At 40.3% G+C, this 22204-nt stretch overlaps 1 protein-coding gene across 5 annotated transcripts in view; it reads right to left on the reverse strand.

Annotated features, from left to right (window-relative positions):
• RORA (RAR related orphan receptor A) overlaps positions 1-22204 on the reverse strand; it is an 812472-nt gene that overhangs the window by 70681 nt on the left and 719587 nt on the right. Inside the window, exon 1 of one of the 5 annotated variants that reach the window (XM_070378004.1) lies at positions 18353-18509. The exons of the other annotated variants lie outside the window; for them this stretch is intronic. Within the exon in view, the coding sequence (XP_070234105.1) occupies positions 18353-18494 (142 nt within the window). The 5' untranslated portion in view covers positions 18495-18509. Of the gene's footprint in view, positions 1-18352; positions 18510-22204 lie in introns of those variants that run through there. 5 annotated transcript variants of the gene reach the window in all.

The following is a 22204-nucleotide window of genomic DNA, read 5'->3' on the forward strand; positions in this document are numbered from 1 at the left end:
CCCACGGACTGTAGCCCACAAAGCTCCTCTGTCCATGGGATTTTTCAGGCAAGAATACTGCAGTGGGTTGGCATTTCCTACTCCAGGGGATCTTCCTGACCCAGGGACTGAACCCCCATCTCCTGTGTCTCCTGTATTGGCAGGCGGATTCTTTACCATTGAACCACATAGGAAGCCCCTTTTGACCATTATCTACATATTAATTTTCTGGAAGAAGACAATTAGCTGCCAATATTTTCTTCCAGCAAAATCACTGGCACCAGCCTCTACCCTAGAATGAGGACTGATCTTCAAAGTATGATGCTATCATTACCACAGGCCACTTTGAACTCCTCCTTTGGCAACTGCTCTTAGTGCCAACGGGATGAGAAAGACAACTTGTCACTTAAGAGTCGCTTTTTTTTTTTTTTTTAAAGGTGCACAGCCTGGCTTGGTCTCTTTATTCATCCCAGTAACGACTGGCTGTTTTCAAAAATGAAATGTGCTTTTTCAGAGGAACAATGGTCACTATGGAGAATATTCAAACTTTGCCAGAGGAATGGAAAGTGGTTCCAGAAAAGAAATCACGTATTAGTTTTTGGCCGTGACAGTGCTTTTGGCACAGAGGTTTAGCCTCCCCGGTTGACTGCTTTAAAGGGGCAAAGTTCACGTGGAAGCATACCTTCTAGTACATTTGTTAAAATAAAATCAGCCTCATTACCTAATAATCTAAATGACTTTGGGAGGAACTTCTGAGTCACCTATTTCCTCCTCCTTAAGTTACTGTTCAATTCGTGTGGACTTTGTGGAAATTCTGATTTCATGACCCATCACTGCTGCATTAAAATATGCTTTCTGATGTCATGTTCTGAAATAAACTAAGTTGTTTGTGACAACTACCTACACACAAATTAGAAAATTATATGACAAGGAGTTCAATACAGCCTGCAGCAGGGACCCAGGTTATTACTGGAAGTCGCCATTGGCATAGTTTCTGGTTTCACAGTAAAAGAAGACGACTTGAAAGTACTCGGTGGTTTTGATGCTCTTCTGAAATGAAAACATTCAGTGAGTGCATAGCACTGGGTTGTCATTAATGTCAGCCATGCGAAAACACTGTCTCCATGAACACAACAGTCACTCCCCATCCAGACCATGGCTTTCCACTCTCTGGTATTTTGGACATTGTGCTGGTACTTTTCCAAAAGAGAATCTTTGGGCAATCCAGTCTAGGTACTCGAACAATATAACACTCTTCAGTGAACAAGTGGCCTGAATTTGCTGAAGTTACTCAATAATTTCCATGAGAGAACATGTTCCTTTCTGAGAAATACTGCAACTGAGTGATGAAATCCTCAAACTTTGAAAGGCAAGAAGTATAAATACTACATTTAAAGGTGCACAGGATGGGAATTCATTGTCAGTCCAGTGGTTAGGACTCCATGCTTCCACTGCAAGGGGCACAGATTTGATCTCTAGTTGGGGAAATAAGATCCCACAAGCTGTGCAGTGCACAAAAAAAAAAAAAAAAAAAAGAAGGTACGTAGGGTTGGTTCAAAATAATTTAGTGGATAAAAATCAGATTTTATCAAATACCAGGATATCAGAGTAGCTTTACATTGTTCCCATTGAACTTCTTAGTAAATATGGTTGCACAGTCTTATTGATCATAGCAGAAAACTCTGGCATTCTTGCTATCGTTGATGATGTATAGTATCTTTTATGTACAGTGTCTGTTGCCTGACTATACTGTAAATAAGCAACAAAACATGATACTTCATCTCAAAGTTATGAGGAATGAGAAATTAAGAATGTTGTATAGGGGGGATTTAACAGAACATTAAAAAACAGTTGCCATTTTTTTTTTTTTTTTTTTGCTCTATGCAATCAAGTTGGGCACAAGAGAGAAGAAAATAAACTTATTTTCTGAGGTTTGAGAGTGTTAGGAAGTGGTATCTGCTATCATATCATCAGTGTATTTTGCTTTTGTTATTCCCACCCCTCCATGCATTGCCCATGAATTAATTTAAGAAACAAGGAAGGCATCATGGAATAGGCAAAATTTATAATCTGTGTATCAATAGTTTCTTCCTTTAGTGCTCACCAAAAAGACATAAAAATTTGTTTTTGGCTATAGAATCATATCTGGAAAATATCAATAGATGTGTTCTCAGTTATCAATTCTCTTCATCTGGACATTAAGGAGATTAAAGTTACTGGAGGCATATAATAAACTTTCACTGCAAAAGAATCTTTCTTGACATCATTTGTTTTCCTTAAGGATGGTCAGAAAAAAGATGTATATGGAAGTATATATTGTCATGTAAATGGTGACTCTCAAAAGAGATGAAGGAATCTAAATAGCACTGTCTTCATTCTGAAACAATAACAGTTCAATGGCTGAATTCACACCTTAATATTATACCAAACGCAGGCTTATAAAAATAAGTTTTCAGTTATGTGAAATCATTACCACACTTACAGAAAACAAGAGGAGCACTGTGCAGAACCACAATGGTTTTGGTGCTCTTTCTGCTAATTTAATTTGTGTGAAAGACGTGCTGTGTGGACCACTTATTCTATATCACACCAAACCAACACCTTTAGAAGAACATAAGACAGCTATGAATCAAGTCACATCTTTTCATCTTTCAGATTTCTACAAGATGTCTCAGGGTTCCATAGTGATGTCGACTGAGGGACACGATAGCTACGCAAGGCCTGTGCAAACATTAATACACCCGTGTGGAAGAGACGGACGCACATTTATCTTCAGCACTTGGAAATTGCTGGTAAGAGTGATTCAGTGCCCTTGCCTCTTGTCTTGATAATCTCGTATCTTTTAAGCAAAAGGAAACAAATACTGCATAAGAGCCTTACCACACTGACCTCAATGTGGAGTAAAATGACAGATACCAAGGAAGTAGAAGCCAGGCGTTCACACAAGTGATTCTGATGGTTTGGCTCCTTCTGGTCTCTGCTCAGTTCCTACATCTTGGTCAGCAGATGTGACAGACTTAATTAAAACCTGCTATTTCTAAGGTTTAAGCTATTAAAGATGGTTTGGGTGTATGAAAAGCCATCTCTGTTCTCATTTCATTAACAGTCTCCATAAGAGGCCATCATACTAACTGTCCATACTAACATTTCCTTCCTCTGGAAGGAAAGTTAGAAAACCCTGAATAATTTCTCTTGCTGCCCTTGTAATGACACCTCACCAGCAACCTTCCTTGTCTGAAACTCTTTCTCTGGATTAGACAATAAAAGTATGATTCTCCTCTTGTGAATCATAGTTTTTGTTTTGTTTAGTGTGCTCTAAGGAATTAAATTTAACCTTCAGACAGAATTCCAGGTCTGTAAAGACCTCTGAGATCACCCAATCACACCTCTGACATTTTAGCTAAGACAACCTGGGCTCAGAGAGGTACAGCGACTGTCCCAAGATTTCCAAGTTGGTGGGAGACACAAGAGAGAGTTCCTACCCACATCTTCTCAGTCTCCAGCCATCCTTCCCACTAGGTTGACCCTTACCTCCTCATTTCACAGATGAAAAAAACAGAAGCGGTATCAACAGAAATCACTCACTTGGGAGGAGTGAGCAGAGGTTAATTTATCAGAGTGGCTAGTGGAGGTCTTGGCAGCCACAGTGGGCCTGACCTTGATGACATGAAACACAGGACAGTTCATGGGTCACGGCGGTGGTGGAAGGGAGATGCAGAGAGCTTTGGAATCACAGGCACAACAGCAGGCAGCTGGGGGTGGAGAGAGTTATCAAGGGGGAGAAGGTCCTGGCAGACTGAAAAAAATTATACTGTTACCAAAGAGGAAAATGATATTGAAAGAAAACTGTTCACTGGACATTTTCTCCCAGTCTCAGTCCTGGCCACCATGCACTGCAGATGTACCTCCTGCTGCTGCTGCTAAGTCGCTTCAGTCGTGTCCGACTCTGTGCGATCCCACAGATGGCAGCCCACTAGGGTCCTCCGTCCCTGGGATTCTCCAGGCAAGAACACTGGAGTGGGTTGTCATTTCCTTCTCCAAAGCATGAAAGTGAAAAGTGAAAGTGAAGCCGCTCAGTCGTGTCCAACTCTTAGCGACCCCATGGACTGCAGCCTACCAGGCTCCTCCGTCCATGGGATTTTCCAGGCAAGAGTACTGGAGTGGGGCGCCATTGCCTTCTCCGGTAGACGTACCTAGAGATACAGAAACTTGACTCGCCTTTACCACTTCCTGGAAGGCTAGATAATTATTAGCTGTCTCTACTCTCCACATGTTGAGAATGAAAGGTATATAGAACAGGGACCAGTCTTTCCTCCTCATCCAGTATCCCTAGTGCCTAGGTTCATGCATGACACACAAGAATGAACAGATTAGAGAATTTCATCGCCTGCTTCTAGAGGGAATGAAAGGGTTGTTGAAGCTATCCTAGACAGTTCTAGGCATTTCCTTCGTGGAAACCATGAAGAGAACCAAAATAAATGAAAGAATTCCTAATTTATCATAAAAACAAAACAAACATAAATCACTTGGGTAAAGCAAGTGATTCTTTTCTGAACTACATTTACTACATTTGCCACCCAAAGTTGTCAAAGGAACTTACAGGATTGAAAAAAAAAGAAAAAAAGGCCAGGGTTAGGGGTGGGGAGGCAAGGAGGACTCTAAGGATGAGAATTGTAGTAATACTCTTCTAACATCGTGGGCTGATTCACAGGTGGTCAGCACGTGGATGGCCTGTGTGGGCTGTCAGATGGCAAGAAGTAGCTTTAGAGATAGAAATCTGGACCCAAAAGCTGAGCAGGCCACTTATTAACTCAGTGACCACAGGCAAGTTATTTAACCTCCCATCCTCCATTGTGTAATTTGTACCTCAGAGGTAGTAGTAATGACTTCACAAGGTTGTTAGAAGGCTCAATGTCTCAATGTAAGAAGATATATAAATGACTATCTCAATGCCTGGTACAAACTGGTAGCCCTGTGATTACATGAGCTATTGGTCTTTTTATCTGATCTCAGATAATACTCAATAATCAAAGTCAATCTCCATCTGCTTTTCTGAATCAGGTGTTACTGCTTTATCCTGAGATTACTATAAGGTCACGGTGGCAAGTGGGTTTCAGCTCATTTTCCCAAGTCAGATGGATTTCTAGTGGATGCTTAGGATGTTGGTTGTGATGAACCGTGCTCTGGTTGATTGTGATGTCTGCCAAAGGTGTGGGACCAGGCTCGTTGGTGCTAATATTAGAAGTGGTAAGCCTCTTCTAGTGTCACAGAGTAGCAGCTACATTAATATTATATAACAAAGCATAAAGAAACAGAAAGAAGGGGTTAAGAGTCAGGTGGTCTGGGTTCTAACTCTAGCTCTGTAACTAGCTAAAATGATTTTGTTCCAGTCATTGCTTCTCCATGAAATCACTTTCTATTCAAATTCTGTGATTTACCAATCTTGATTTTTAAAATGCAGGCAAAAAAAAAAATACATAAGGCAGGGCCTGGCCTCCAGGAAGTCCTTGATGGTTATCTGTTGAGATCATTTGAACAAAAAATAAAAGCCCAAGTTTGTCACACAGAAGTGTAACAGTTAAGTATTTTCTGTCCTCATTCAAAAAGTTTGACTCTTCCTACCAATGAAGAATAAATTTGAAAGGAGAAAAAAGTTACCATATTTTTGGCACTAAAAAAAAGAAAGATCAGCTAGTGCTTAGGGATGCTCTAAGAAACACAAGGCTGTTGAGAATATGGCAGCTCTTTAATAACCAAGGCACCATTTAAAAATAGCTGAAATTAATTACAGAGCTAATGACCCATTGAAAGGCCGATTTAAATACCAAAGACAGCACTGAACGATCATGGAAAATATGTTTTAAAAGGGTTTTAGAGAACAGAAACCAGGAACAGCAATTGAAACAAAAACCGCATTATCCAAGGACACTAGCTACTTTGGTGAGAAACATTCAGGATGTGAACATCTCAGGGGAGTTTTCAGACTGGGTAAGAGAAGCCACTGGGATCCAGAGAAAGACAAGCAGATGTCACAGACAGTACCTGGTTGGAAAAGAAAGGCCTCTATTGAGCATTCACCCTTAACAAACAGCTCCCTCCATCCCCCAGACTTTTCCCCATCCCCGTCCTGGCCCCACCCCTACTTTCCTGATATCCTTACCCATCTTTACAGTGCCATAGGATAAAATGAAAATTTCCACAGAGAGGAAAACAGATACTTTAATAAGTCTCTGTGGCTATTTTAGAGCTGTATTGTCTCCGTGAGTTTCCTGCGTCTCGGTCCTCTGTGCCTTGCATCCACACCACCATTGGCCAAAGGAGAGGTGATAATCTTCTTCGGTGTGCCCTACTTGCCAGCAAAAGCGACACGGCTGCACTTTTGTAGCTTCTCTCTGTACCAAAATGGCCTTTCTGCATGTGAGTACCCGGGGAGCACACCGGGTGGCCAGAGCTGGAAGAGTTTCATTGCTTCATTCATGCCCATTTATTAAGTACATCACTCCTACCCCTGTTTACTGCAGCCCAGACGTGCCTTGCAGTTGCCTCACTGAGTTAAAAGTGCAATGGAATCAAAAGGTTCCAAAGCCCTTGAGATCTCAAGGTGGAGAGGTGGGGGTGGTGGTGAGGCACTCTTGACGTATATTGGTTTCAAGGAGCAAATATAAATTTTAGTATAAATTGCTGCTCACAATAACGCTTTTAAACCCACAATTATTTATACTGTACTACTCGAGGAACCCTATAATTATTCCAAAAGCGCTTGCCAACGTCTGCCCTGTTTCATAATTGCCAGCACAGCCTTGTTGAAAAGAATGAGTGGCTATGTTTAAATTCTGTTTGGTATTAGGTTCTTGTTTGAAACGAGAAGTGATTGCACGATGGACGTTGTGATCTTCAAGCAGAATGGGGCCAGTAAAGGAAAAAAGAATTGTGTTCACAGGTGGGAAGAGAGGGAAGACCAGAGAACACTCAGATCACTTGACATTTTCTTCTACTGCTTTTCTAAGAAAGACTGTCATCTGTTGAGCAAAATGACTTTGAAGAAACTTAAAACAAAATGTTTCAAGCAATAGTTACTTGAAAGAAAAATGATAAACCCTCTTTTCCATCTTCCCCTCTTCTACCTGTCCAGAGAACATCTTTCCACTTCCGGCCTTTACTTTCAGTGAATCTGGGTAGTGACTGTGGAACCACAGCTTACACATCTCGAAACACCCATCTGTAGGTCACTTGACTTTGTTGACCTATTTTCTGCTCTTTCTGTTACACAAATCTCCCCCACTTGAAACAGGAGGTTGTCTACATTCCCAAGAAGCAGGAGGGTTTCCCATTAACTGTAATGGATGCTTTTAGAGCATCTGGCATCTCAGATGAGTATTTAGGGGAAAAAAATGGGATACCTCTTGGGTGCTTCTTGTCTTTATTTCATGCTCTCTCTCCTTCAGACCCATCCAATTGTTTGTGGGTGGCAGGGTGGGGTGGGTGGTATTCCCTCTGTGTGTGTGTATATATGCACGCTAAGTCGATTTAGTTGTGCCCCACTCTTCGCAGCCCCATGGACTGTTGTCCACCAGGTTCCTTGGTCGATGGGATTCTCCAGGCAAGGATACTGTAGTGGATTGCCATGTCCTCCTCCAGGGGATCTTCCCGATCCAGGGGTTGAACCCACATCTCTTACATCTCCTTCATTGGCAGGCAGGTTCTTTACCACTAATGCCACCTACATTCCCTAGTCATCTCCAAATGAAACCTATCCTCAAAGCTGAAGGCTCTCTCAGTTTGTTCCATCCTCAACTTGGTGCTATGTAATGACTAAAGGGGTGGGATGGGGGGTGGGAGGGAGGCTCAAGAGAGAAGGGATATATGTATACATGTGACTGATCTACTTTGTTTTACAGCAGAAACTAAGACCACATTGTAAAGCAACTATACTAAACAAACAAACAGAACTGAGGGTGCTGGGGATAGGTTTATGAATAGGAACAGGGAGAAAAAAATCTGGCCTAAGTGATAACTTTGGATTTTAAACCAGTGATTCTTACCTTATCCCATGCCCCTTCTCTTTCACAAGCCCATCATAGAAACATAGAGAACTAAGGTAGTTATCTGAAAACAAGTTTTGTAAAACTCACCTAAATATTTCAGGGAAACTTTTTCCTACTCTGAGGATCCAGGCTATCTCCCTAGTTCTGTTTATTCTGTAGGTGAAGAGAGTACCATTGACTACTCCTCACACTCTGAGAAGGTAGGGCAGGTGAAAGTGCTGCGAGCCCATCAAAGTCAGCAGCCACGAATCCACTGGCCACTCACAGAGGTCCTCTACACCTGGGACTTCATGCTTTCCCTTTGCTAGCCATCATTCCAGGTTCTACTGGAGATTCCATGTTTGATTCAAACTGTACTTCCTCCAAAAAGCCTTCTAAAATGAAGAAACCTTGCACACAAAACAGATGTTTCCCTCCACCATTCATGGATCCAGTGTGAACTTCCTTATCTTCCTTTTATGAATATGTTACCTTCCCATCTTCCCTCCAGGAACATTTGTATGTCCACACTAATTCAACGATAAATGACAAGGAACAGATTTATTGGAGCATGTATTTCCTTCCTTTTTTTTTTTAATTTCCTTCCTTTTTTTTAAAGTAAGAAGTGGATTTATTTAGAGAGAATCACACCCCACAGACAGTGTGGGCCATCACAGAAGACAAGAGGCCCTGAAATATGGTGTGGTTAGTTTTTATGGTCTAGGTAATTTCACAGGCTAACAAATGGCAGGATTATTTCAACTATTTTGGAGAAGCAGTGGACATTTTCAGGAATTGGGCCACTGCCCACTTTTCACCTTTTATGGTTGGCTTCAGAACTGTCATGCTGCTGGTGGGTGTTTCATTCAGCCTATGCTAAGGTATTACAATGAGTGTGTAATGAAGCTCAAGGTTTACTGGAAATTGAATCTTCTCTCATCTTAGACCTAGTTTGTTCTAACCGGTTTTTGTCATGTTGAAACATAATTTCTGCAACATCTCCAAATGTCTGAACATCCCCAAATGCTTGAACAGCAATAAACACCCCACAGTAGTCCTTTAAACAGTCAACTCCAACTTTCTGATTTTATTTTCTTGGGCTCCAAAATCCCTGCAGATGGTGACTGCAGCCATAAATTAAAAGACGTTTGCTCCTTGGAAGAAAAGCCATGACAAACCTGAACAGCATATTAAAAAGCAGAGATATTACTTTGCCAACAAAGGTCCATATATATTTTCCTGTAGTCATGTATGGATGTGAGAGTTGGACTATAAAGAATTGATGCTTTTGAAGTGTGGTGTTGGAGAAGACTCTTGAGAGTCCCTTGGACTGCAAGGAGATTCAACCAGTCCATTCTGAAGGAGATCAGCCCTGGGATTTCTTTGGAAGGAATGATGCTAAAGCTGAAACTCCAATACTTTGGCCACCTGATGTGAAGAACTGACTCATTGGAAAAGACCCTGATGCTGGGAAAGATTGAAGGTGGGAGGAGAAGGGGACAACAGAGAATGAGATGGTTGGATGGCATCACCAACTCGATGGATATGAGTTTGAGTAAACTCCGGGAGTTGGTGGTGGACAGGGAAGCCTGGCATGATGCAGTTCATGGGATCGCAGAGTCGGACACGACTGACTGAACTGAACTGAACTTTCTGATTTAATTCCACTGTCACCGGATGTCCTTTTCTCCTTTTGTACTAATGAAATTCCTCCTCCTTCTTGCTGGCGGGAAAATTTTTCTGCTACTTGTATTCTTTCTGGCCAGTACTCTGATTCTGTGAAGGCTAAACTTCAAGTTGTTGTGGAAGAATCTGCCTTATTCCTCTACAGTCATACCTAAAATTAACCCACTTCCTTAAGTAAGATCTAAATTGCACACAACAGTTATGGTTACCTGGGAACTAGAGAGTGGGGCTTTTTGGCCCTAGAAGAGGATGTGTAAGATGTGGTTTGGCCTTCATTTGGAAGCAGCAAACATCACAGAGGTCGTGGTTACATGACAGGAAGGGCCAGGATGGTGAACACTGTGTTTTGGCTAAGTTACTTTGTACTATTATGTAATGAAGTACAAGCTCAGCCTTGCTTGAGTTTAAATAACCAGAGTCAACTGTTACAAGCTCTGGGATGGGAGGATAAACACAGGAAATTCTGTCCTCCGTCCTCCCGTGTGTCAAGCCCACCATTCATCGGGAACATATTCCTTTGGGCTACGAGAGAAACATCTTACAAATCGGAAACAAACAGAAGTCGTTTTCTAGATAGTTCTAAGAATGCGATGAAGTAAATTCTCCTAACTGCGGAAAACTTTGTGAACATTATGTATTTTAGAGCATCACCAGAGCAAACAGCAATGAATCTCAGCTGATTAGAGCCTTACTGAGTAATTTGGGATAGTTAAATTTTCTAATAGTTGCAGTTTTATCCAAGCAAGCACATAAAAACAAAGGGGGTAGTTATTCTAAATCTTTGTTATGAAATATTTCTAAAATCATGAGATATGTCTCTTCTTAGATTATTTAGAATATAATTTGCTCTTTCCTGATGATGAAGTATCATTACAAAACTTATTTTCAAATTTACTAGAAACTTTTCAAAACAGTACAAAATTATATGCTGTAATACTCTTAAGACCATTTATATGACATTTTGCCCCAAAGCTAAATGCCTTAGTCTCTTGTCCCTTTTATAATTTTTCCCTCTTTATCAGTTTTTTTTTCTTCCATCCATAGACATATGCTAGGTGTTATGAGGCCTTCCTTTTACTTATAATTAATATTTTCTCTTAAATTAGCTATGTGCTTGGAACCCTACCAGATAATCAAACTTGTCAGAGGACTCATATAAAAACCAGTTATAAATAGGATGTATTGGGTCTACAGAGATTTCCTCTGAGTCAAGCTCATGAGCTGTCATACTTGAACTTTGGGACTCTGTTTTGGCAACCAAAAGGCCTGTTTGCTTACTGCCTAAGTCCTCACATAGTTCCTGATAGATGAGGTTGCAAAAGGACAGATTTATCATAGGTGAAGTACTGTTATAGCAGAAAGGCAAACAAAGTTATTGTAAGACCATGTTCTACAAGCTACCCAGAGAAAGTGTGTGCAGAGAATATAACAATCACCTTCTGTTACTGGCATTAGGGCCTGATAATTATAGAAAGCTCATTCAGTTTATGAAAGTTTTTCAGACACTTCTCAATGCCTTCAAGTAGATATGTTTTAAGGAACAGCAAATTGATTTGATATTACTTTAGCAAGATGAATTTTATGCTCTCCCCAAATATTCCAAATATATAGACTTTATAAATTCTGGCAACTGTCTTTTTTCCTTTGTTATAGATAGCATCACTGACTCAATGGACATGAATCTGAGCAAACTCCAGGAGATAATGAAGGACAGGGAAGCCTGGCATGTTGCTGTCCATGGGTGGCAAAGAGTCAGACACAACTTACTGACTGAACAATAACAACAGTGTAGTCAAAAGCTACTATTGTTGATATTTTTAAAGGGCTCATTTAAATTATAACAAGAAGTCTATGAATGATTTGAGTGTGTGGTTTGATTTCATTTTGAACCATGTCAACCAATCATCTGTCATTCATATACAGCAAAGCAAGAAGTTTATCAGAAACAAGTCATTATGTTTCCTATGAGACTATATTAAATTTAAATCTCTCTAGAGAATCTGACTCACTTCTGAAGGAGATTTAGGTTGAAAATGATTATGCTGTTCAGTTGCTCAGTCAAGTCCAACTCTTTGAGACCTCAAGAACCACAGCATGATAGGCTTCCCTGTCCTTCACTATCTCCTGGAGTCTGCTCAAAATCATGTCCATTGAGTTGATGATGCCATCCAAGCATCTCATTCCCTGTCGCCCCTTCTCCTCTGTTAAAATCTACATCACTTAAAAACGCAGAGTAACAGGAGTACTGAAAAAACTGTTTTTCTTTTCTTTGGGTTTCTTTTTGTTTTCAACAGTGCTTTCTGAAACAATCAAAAATCATGTGCTCTAACCAGGGTCAAGTTGCCCGAGTCACACCCTTAATATTTTATGAACACAGAAACTGAGCTGCCATTTCATTTTTTAAATGTTTATGCTTAATAACTGTATTCAAGTAGTTATCTTCCCTCTAATGTGGCTGCTTGGGCAATTTGTGGATTTGCCCTTAGCAGCAGCTGCTAATATTTAACTGTAATTTTAGACTAAATCTTTTTTCCTATTTAAAATTTACACAGGCTTACTGAACAGAATTTAGAAAATAAAGTATAAAAGAATGTTTTCACAGTCTTCACTCCTAGAGATAATCAAGGTTTTAAACATGTGTATGCCTTTATGCATATATCTTCACATATACATTGCAATGGTGATATTTTAACATATGAGTGCTTCCATACACAAAATTTTAATTTGAACTTTTTGAATATTAGAAAACACAAATATTTATAAACAATTGACACAATTGCAATTCTGATAATAAGTGATAAAGAATATTTTAAACTCTTTAACTTTGAAATGAATACAATAATTTCACACAGTGTTGTCGATCCAGGAAAACTTAAGGAAGGTGCTTTAACCACAAGATGGTTCCCAAGGTTTTGGACTTCCTTCCATAGATTCCAAAGTGTAAAATACCAAAGCATTTTTTTTTAAAGGGTCAAGTAAAACAGAAGGAAAGTAAATATAAATCCAAAACTATATCCATAGAAGTTGAAATTCTCCCAAAATGAACACAGAGCCAGTCTACCAAAGCAAATCCAAAATGAGGCGCGTATTCAAATATTCAGACAAAATTCCATTACTGAAAAAACCCACAACACTTGCTAAACACCTACTATGTGCAAGATGCTGACTATGCAAATACCAGATGTGCCAGACAACTTCCCAGCCCTTTTTGCTTCTCTGCCTAAATGGATACACCCACCATTTTCCATGTGGGATTACACTCCCTGTATTTTGGCTTAAGTGTACATTTATTCTAATGGACAGAAGATACTAAACGGGCTTTGATTTAGAAGGTATCTCATTTCACTTCAAAATAAAGTCTGCTTTCTATGGTGACCTAAATGGGAAGGAAATCCAAAAAAGATGGGACAGATGTAAGCATATAGCTGATTTACTTTGCTGTACAGCAGAAACGAACACAACATTGTAAAGCAACTATATTTCATTAAAAAAAAATGAAATCTACCTTATGAGTTTGATAGGAAAGTTTCATGAGATTTTATTTTAGCCCCTGTGTATATTTTCCATCTATGGTAGTGCTGAAGATCACAGGATTTCTGTTTTGCCACTTATATAAATAGATCTTAGGAAAATTTCCTTAAGCTTCGGTTTCTTCATATGTAGCATGGGGATTTTTTTTTTTTTTTTGACAACACCTTTAATTCATGTTTTGCAAAGAATGATGCAGATGAAAAGTATTACCAATATTCAAGGTTTTTCTTAAAAATTCTTTGTAAATACAAATAGCACATCATAAAGAGAGTTTTTTAATTGATATTTTCATACATTTTTTTTCCTCTTTACCATATCCCATAGCCTAGGGGAAAATGTAGACAAAGTGGAAAAGTAAAAAAGAAAAATGAAGAAATCAAGAGGGATATAGCCTGCAGAGCTTTTTTTTTTTTTAAGTTTTAAAAATTTGACTTATAGGGGTCTTACCACTCCCTTCATTTCATGGTGTTCTAAAAACAAAATGAGATAGTACAGTGCCTGTGGGACAAAGGACTCTGAGTAAATGTAGGAAACTGGCTTTCCAGGAGTTCAAATCATGGCTTTTCCTGTGTAGCAACATCACAGACATTGCTTATCAGAGAATGTGGGTTCTAATTCACTGTGGTTCACTCTGAGTTGTCACTGGGAAATTGGTTCCAATATGGTGGATACACACATCGGTAAAGTGAAAAGTGTTAGTCACGCAGTTGTGTCCCACTCTTTGAGACCCCGACATGGACTGTAGCCCACCAAGCTCCTCTGTCCATGGGATTTCACAGGCAAGAATACTGGAATGGGCAGCCATTCCCTTCTCCAGGGGATCTTTCCAAACCAGGGATTGAACTCAGGTGTCCTGCATTGCAGGCAGATTCTTTACCATCTGAGCCACCAGAGAAGCCACACACACATTTATAACAGTGGCCTATATATTTATTCAACAGGGATCATGGCCCTCAGGACTGGGTGAAATGCTCTCATGGTATTTCATGGCCTTGGATCCAGCCTTCACTTGTCTTCTCACGTGCAACCCCCCACCAGCCTTCTAACTTAAGCCTGCTTGTCACCACACACTTCATTCCTTTAGCCTGTGAATTACATGTCCAGACAATGACTCTGACTGTTGAGAAATGTGTATGCTTACAATCAGTTCACAGCATGGCTATGGAGACATGGTTGAGGGGCTTATTAGGGGTCAGACATCCTAATGCAAATCCCAGTTCACAAATCCCTTGCACTGTGTGGCCTCATGCGAATCACTCTGTCCTCTCCAATCCTCAGCTCCCCTTATCTGTAAGAGGGAAGTAACTACAGTTCCTACGTAGGGAGCTATTAAAAGTGGAATGTAACCAGGCACGTGGACTACTAAGGCCAGGGCCTGGAAGATAGAAAAGATGCAATAAATGACAGCTTGTGTTGTTACTGTTGCTGACTTTATCCTAACGTAGTATCACAGCTGGCCCTCCGACTAGGATCTTCTTCCGGAGCTGGTTTTTAACTTGCAGGGGTGATAACTTGCAGAGAAGCTGCCACACTCTCTCATCCAGTTTCTTTTACTTCCACTTAGGAGAGAGCTTGCTAGGGTTAGGAGTACAATGGAGGCCTGCAAACAAATTGCTTTCTTGTGTTTGAAGTCTCCTGGGCTGTCATAAATCTGATCTTTTGGTCTCATTAGAACAATCCTCTAACCATGAAAGATAGGGGCCCACGGGAGAAAGTTATCTTCCACTTGCTGAACTTTCAACAGATGTACTGTTCAAATGTATGTGGGAGAATGGGAACCAGAGAGGATTCTAGATTAAATAGTTTTCTCAAAGTAAAATAATGACTACTCTCAGGAAGTTATAGCAGAGCCTACAAATACTGATATTTAAATCACTTGATATCCGAATGACACCTGAGTTAAAACCCTACAACCAGGGCAATAATAGCATCATTATACATTTTTGTTTCAGTCTTTGGGGCTTTTAATTTCAGTGCCACAACCAATTGCTTACAGACTGCTATGGGCAAGCAGCGCCCTCACCGTGAGCTCAGTGAATATTATCTATTGTGTTCTACCAGTATCTTAGCAAAGAGACCAAGTGTTCCCAGAAACCTTAGTCTCTGCATTCATCCACCAGAGCTCTGAAGAACACCGTCTTCTTCCCATGTGGACTGATTTCAAGGGGTAACAGAGGTTGCACAGAGGACACTACAATCAAAGTTAGATAAACTGGTGGATTCCCAAGAATTCTTCCATAAAGGTAAATTCCACAGAAAAGACACTGATCTGTTTTTTCTTTTTAAAGGAGCTGTTTCTTATAACCAGAAGCTCAGGAACTGTTGCTATTCAAACAGGGTTGGTTTCAGACAGTGGTAGAAGTGGCAAAAGTAATTTTGCAAATGTGACTCACAGTGTACATGCTATATGCAAATCTATTTTTATGTATTCATTAGGCATTTGGAATACCTCACTGCTGAATAATGAAATATACTGCATTTGTCCAATATCTTCCCATTTGTACCATATTTATATTTAGCCTTGAGCCTGAGCCTATGTTATTCAACAAACAACTCTGTCTCCTTCATAATGGATATTCTCCAAATGAATCTGTTTCATGTTAAAATTAATAATAAAGGTAGTTTTTTAAAGCAATAGGCAGCAAGCGACAGCAACTTCTGAAAGCATAACCAAATGCGGATGACTTAATTATTAGCTCTACCATCTACACAGAACCAGGATTGTAATAAAACTCAATTTGGCTCAAACACATATACCTATCATTCCTGTTTTTAAACAAAAATTTGCTAATTGTGATGTGACCTGAATTGAGAAAGTCAACACATCCCTTTGAACAATCACTCAAACACTTAAAGAAAATAAATTGTCCTTGAATTCAGGCCAGGTATTTGATCTATTTATAAACACCACTTGCCTTCTGGCTTGAAAACAGAAGTTAAGACTGATATAAGTTTCTTGCCCACCTATCCCCTTGATGTTGGTAAACTGTTAAGTAAGCATTTGGGTAATATAATGCAAAGTTAATAACAGAGGTCTATAATTAACATATGCTCCTATATGCACTCTAAAAATAGGGTACCAATGAAAGTCTTCTTATTAGGCAATACGATCAAGAATTAATTGGTTAATGTCTATATAGCCCAACTATATATAAATAAACTGTATGATTATTATAATTATGAAGAGTACAGTTCAAAATCCACTTCAAGTTCAAAGAATAGTAATTTATATGTCTAAGTACAGACGCAAATACTTAACTATGTAAAAACACTATTTTAATGCTATTTCAAATGTTTAATAAGTATTACTCATCTCTGAAGTTTTATATTTTTTTCTCTTAATAAAAGGTCTTAGATGATGCAAAATTTTCACAATTCCCTTATTGCCATTAATAACATTATCTGAATGTTATTTTAATTTGGGGGGAAAGCTGGTCATAGGAAGGGATGAGAGAAAGTTTGCCAGTTTGAAAGAAACTGCTGTATTAGTCACAATGCGTACTGGTGGATAGTTAAGGGGAAGGTGATTTAAATTTACTGAAAGCTGAGTTTACATGCAGGAGAGAACAATAAGTAAAGTTGGGTTCCTAGTCTCCAAGTCTTATATATTTCTTGAAATGGAGAGATGACTAGATGAATACGTGGTAAGTTGTAAAGATCATAATAACATAAAACACCAAACCAGATTTTTTTTTGAGAGAATTCAGGAAGCTTCTTTGTCATTTGATCTGGGCAATGAGTAGTGAATATCACAGTTCAACAGACAACGAAAGTTGAGATGGGAGTGAGGGAAAATGCCAGGTTGAGGTCCCCACATATGCATGTGTGGTATGTTCTAAGAAAGGGTGGAGAGAAGCTAATGTCTGGAAATTAGGTAGCCAGGTTGGTGAGACCTAATCTTAAGGAAGCTTGAACACTTTGCAAAAGAATGTGAACTTATTTTCTGAGTCACTGAGAGTTTTCGAATGGAGCAAGTGGGCAGCCTCTTCAGATCCATGACTTTTGTCTCATCTGCTCTATGTTCAATGGCATAAAGTGTATGAGTTTTAAAATTCGTTTTTAAAAGTTAATAGCCAGGGAATTTCAATAAAAGCCCAGGTCTCCAGTTTTTCTTGAAAAAAGCAAAAGACCTGGTGATGGTGGACTAGTTATTCTAAATGGTGACAGGTGGTCAGAGCCAAGGGAGGTGGCTTGCTCCAGATGGCACATGTGCTGTCCAGTAGCCCAGGTGCCTCTTCTCTCTGCCACCCTCACATCACCTGCCCAGGGGCACTGAGCATTTGAGTCTGTGCCTTCCTTTTAAAGAGATGTCCTCTTTCAACAGCACATGTCTTTCTACCACTGCAAGCAGCATGAATTAACTTTAATGAGTTAATTTACATTGATGATCTCTGAGTTCTTTGGGGCTCCTCCTGCCAGTGAGGTTTTCCATTTATACCTTTATTTAAAAGGGAAGATAAATACTTTAAAATAAAAAGTACTTGGGTTGAAAAGGCAGATGTCATGTGTGAGGGGCCCACAGTGAACACAGGGTAAAGGACATGCTCTGTGGCAGGATTTCTCAACCTCAGCACTATTGACATTTAGGGCTGGATAATTATTTATTTTGGGAAGCTGCCCTGGACACTGTGGAATGTTTAGCAGCATCCCTGGCCTCCACCCACTGGATGCTAGTAGTACTCTCCAGTTGTGATAATCAAACGAGTCTCCAGACATTGATAAATGTCCCCAAGGAGTTAGAATCGCTCCCTGCTGAAAACTGTTGCTCTATACGGAGAAGGGTTTCCAGGAAAACAGGCTCTGGATATAGGAGTTGGGAAGATCTCCTGGAGGAGGGTATGGAAACCCACTCCAGTTTCTAGAGAAACCCATGGACAGAGGAGCCTGATGAGCTACAGTCCATAGGGTCGCTCAGCATCTGACATGGTTGAAGCAACTCAGAACACACCCACAGAGGAATAGCGCTCTGCTGGAAAAGGGATAGGATGATGCCCTGTACCTCCTGCTGCTGCTTCTGCCTCTGTGCACCCTTCCGTTCTGCAGAGATAAAGCTTACCCCAACCACTGGGAAGCAGAACAGCCAGGCAGCCTCAGCGAGTGATGCCAAAATTGGCCCCTAAGGCCCCACCTACCTGTGAGAACCTTCAAACATCTCCAGGAGGTGGTGCGGCAGCGAGGGTTCCTCTTTCTATGCTCTTTGTTACTGGGATAGTTAAGGGAAAGAAGACAGGAACTGACATGATTTACTCTCAAGACCCAAACCTCTCCATTCATATACCCTGGCCAAGTGTTAGAAAGCCTCTGAGGACAGAGGACGCCTCTTCACCCCAACAAGGTAGTGGCGAGTCCACACTGGGTGTGACCAGGGAGGGCAGAGCTTGCTGCGTTAACTCTTGGGAGAGGCCAGGTACAATCTTGGAACACATTTGACCACTTCCAGGGCCTCCCTGTCTTCCAAATCTAAGGCCTCCGACACAGAGCTCACTTATCTGAGATCACCTTCGTTTTTCTGGGAATATAAGTTTATCTTGCATCTAAGCCTTATCCTCCTATCAGCAACCTGTCAGGGTGATTTTGCATGCTTCCCCAGTATACATAAAAAAGAAGAGCTTCTTTTGCATGGTGGAAGAGTGGGCAACTTTTGAATGACAAAGCCAAGAAGTAGGTAAAAGTTGATGGGAGAGTTTTTATATTTTTCACATGGATTTCCCAGGTGGTGCTACTGGTGGAGAACCTGTTTGCCAATGCAGGAGACATAAGGGATGAGGGTTCAATCCCTGGTTTGGAAAGAACCCTGGAGGAGGGCATGGCAACCCATTCCAGTATTCTTGCCTGGGAAATCCCATAGACAGAGGAGCCTGGCGGGCTGCGGTCCACAGAGTTACAAAGAGTCAGACACGACTTAAATGACTTAGCATGCACGCATGCATAGATTTCAGGTTAGATTGGTTCTGAACTAAGAAAAAAAAAATACTAAGGTTATGACATTTCCTGGATTATAAAATAGAGTGTAAAATAAGCTGATGATATGACTTACAAAATCAAATTTTTGTGGTTAGTGCTTTTCACACTTCCTTCTTTTGGCATATAGAGTCTAATCTAATTTCTCTCAGGGGAGAGGTATTATACAGAGAAAATTGGTTGAATTAAATTAGTCAATGAAAGTGGCTTGCTCATTGTGCCCTCCTTCTCAAAAGAAACCAAAGGCTCCATATTTTACATAATTCAAGTCTTCCCTTTAGCAAATAGGGAGTAGATACTCAATATGGTTTAACTCATGACAACAAGGATTCTGGTCCTCATGATAATTTGGGGAGGGGTGATGGGTAAAAGTAAAAACTGGACAACAGCAAAGAAAAATGACAGTTGGTCTTCTCATTCAGTAAATAATAAGTAAATGAAATCCCAGGCACCTCCGCAAACAGATATTGTGTTGATAGTAATGACAGTCCAAAAGGATGAGCCAGCTTGAACAGGAGGAGGATGAACAATACAGGGGTAACAGAGGGACAAGGACAAGGAGGGTTTTGAGTAAGTTAAACCTACTGGTGACAAAGAAGGGACAGAGAGCAGGGCTGGCCAGCTGAAGCATCCTTTTATGCACAAATCAATAGAAGCTATTCAATCCAATATGGTTTGATTTAGCAGATATTAACTGCAGCTAAAGTGATGCAAATACGTCAGTGAGTGGAGAGTAAGAGAAACAGGAGAAACCCACATTGACTAGAAAGGAAGAGAACAGAGACTGACATTTAGAGACTAGATTAAAAGGACAGGAAAATGTAGAGGACAGCGAGACGATGTGAGCATGACATCCTTAGACAGAAGGGAGGTGAAGTGGACAGATCCAGTGATCCCCTTCCAAGAAGAGAGAGAAGATAAGTGAGTCTGGACCACAGGTCACACAAATACAGCACAGGCACTCAGTAAGTATTTGTTGCATAACCAGACACGAAAAGTTCCTTCCTTTCTGGATCTGATGACAGCTTACGGTTTTAAGCAATATCAAATTAACAGGTTTTTGCCCTTTGGAGATGATTTTAAAACATCTATCTATTTAGAGAAATTTCTACGAGCCTCATCTTGTACCCCTGACACCACTCCTGTCATGGATTCAATTAGGGGGTCATGCTACAGTTGCTGGAACACTGGACTGACAGGCAGGAGACCAGGGTTCCAAAATTGGCTTTGCTGTGAAGTGTATGAGGCTGGGGCAGCCACTTAACCTTTTCGAGTTTCTGTTTCCTCTGGAGTAACAGGAGCGGCCCAGATCAGATAATGCTCAGGACCCTCTTGTGATCCTACGCATGCGATGATGTACATTACCATGTTAATCACGTCTTTTGCTCTGTTTCACTCCTGCCTCCTAAGCCCAGAGTTGAATGGCAGATAAAAGTCATCTTTTCCACTCTCTCCTCATTTTGCCTGCTCGTGGCTTGTCAACAGTATTTTATATAATCAATGCTGGAAATGTTTACCCATCTGTATTATCTGAGGGTTGTTATTTACTGTTCCTGCTATTATTTTTTTCCCCCTTGGGGAGGAATTTCGATGTGCCCCTTGCCAGGAGACCACAGCAAACAATGAGGATAGATTTTCACAATACTCAGCAGGAAGGGACAGAGTTCTGCTGGCTTCTCTGACACAGTCTGAACTCATTGTGATGGTGTATTTGAAGCGGTTTCCTGTGTTTTTCTGTGTTTTAAAAAACTAAATGAAAGCCCAGGGCTTCTCTGTGATGCTGCTGTTAGCTGGAATAAATTTTTGTTCCTTTCCTATGAAAATACAAATAATGACGCAAACGGGCGTTTTGATAAAAATGAATGGCCTTCTTACTAAAGAGTTAAACAGACCCATCGCATCACTCATACAGCCCTTTCTGATATAACATTATTTCCAGTAAACTCTTTGCAGATCTCTTAATGAAACACAATCAGTGAAAACAATTCTAGAAGAAAAGTAAGGAGATGCTGAGTCTACTTAACCTGCCACTAGCTTATCCTGGGCAGGGCATTTCATGTCCCAAGGACTTGCTGTGTACAGATTGGACTAGATGATTTTTGAAGTTGCTATCTGTCAAATATCCTATAAAATGCCCGACTAGCCAAGGGACTGTTGTTTTTAGCTATGTCACTTTCCATGATCAGAATTCTGCTTCCATCTGGGGAGTTATCAAAACTCATCAGAACACTATGCCAACTCCTAAACTGACCTCACTGCTTTTCTCATTAAACTGTAATAATCCATGCAAAATGGCAGAGTGTGAGTTATATAAACAGAATAATGCCCTAACTTACATATACCAGAGCATGCTGCACGGGTCATAAATTCCAGCACTCTGAGATGGGGAGAAGGAGGCTTCAGCTCTAAGTTCCATGCATTAGATTCCATAGATTCTGCAGAAAAGATGCTGAGTGTACTCTCCTCTGTTTCTCAGTACCCATAATCTGAATTTGGGAGTTTACTTAAAATGACATAACAAAGTTGAGTAGCCTTAAATGTAGAAAGCAACTCAGTATAAAGTGGGTTTAAAGTGGATTCACTGGTTGGAGAAGATGCTGGCCTGCATTTCACATGGCTCATACAGGGCAAGCGGGGAGAATGACTTTGAAATCTGTATGGTGAGTGGAAGAACCCACGAGAAACCAATAACAAAATGGGCGTGATACCTCACATTTGCAGATTCTACCATGGCTTTCCCAAACACTTGGATAATGTGAGCATATTATCTAACCACCAGAAATGCAGGAAGCCTAGCTCAAAGAATTTAATAAGCCAATGGCTATTACAGATACTGGACTATTCTGCCTTTATCAATGGTAGCCAGAAAAAAAAAAGGGTGGCATGTAAGTCATACTCCTGCCCATTGTTTAAGAAAATCTATAAAGAATAAAATTAAATTACATTAGGGATGAACAACAAGGTCCTATGGTATAGCACAGGGAACTGTATTGAATATCCTGAGATAAAAACCATTGCATCTG

This window comes from Bos mutus, chromosome 10 (genome assembly GCF_027580195.1).
Source record: "Bos mutus isolate GX-2022 chromosome 10, NWIPB_WYAK_1.1, whole genome shotgun sequence".
Classification (NCBI taxonomy): Eukaryota; Metazoa; Chordata; class Mammalia; order Artiodactyla; family Bovidae; genus Bos; species Bos mutus.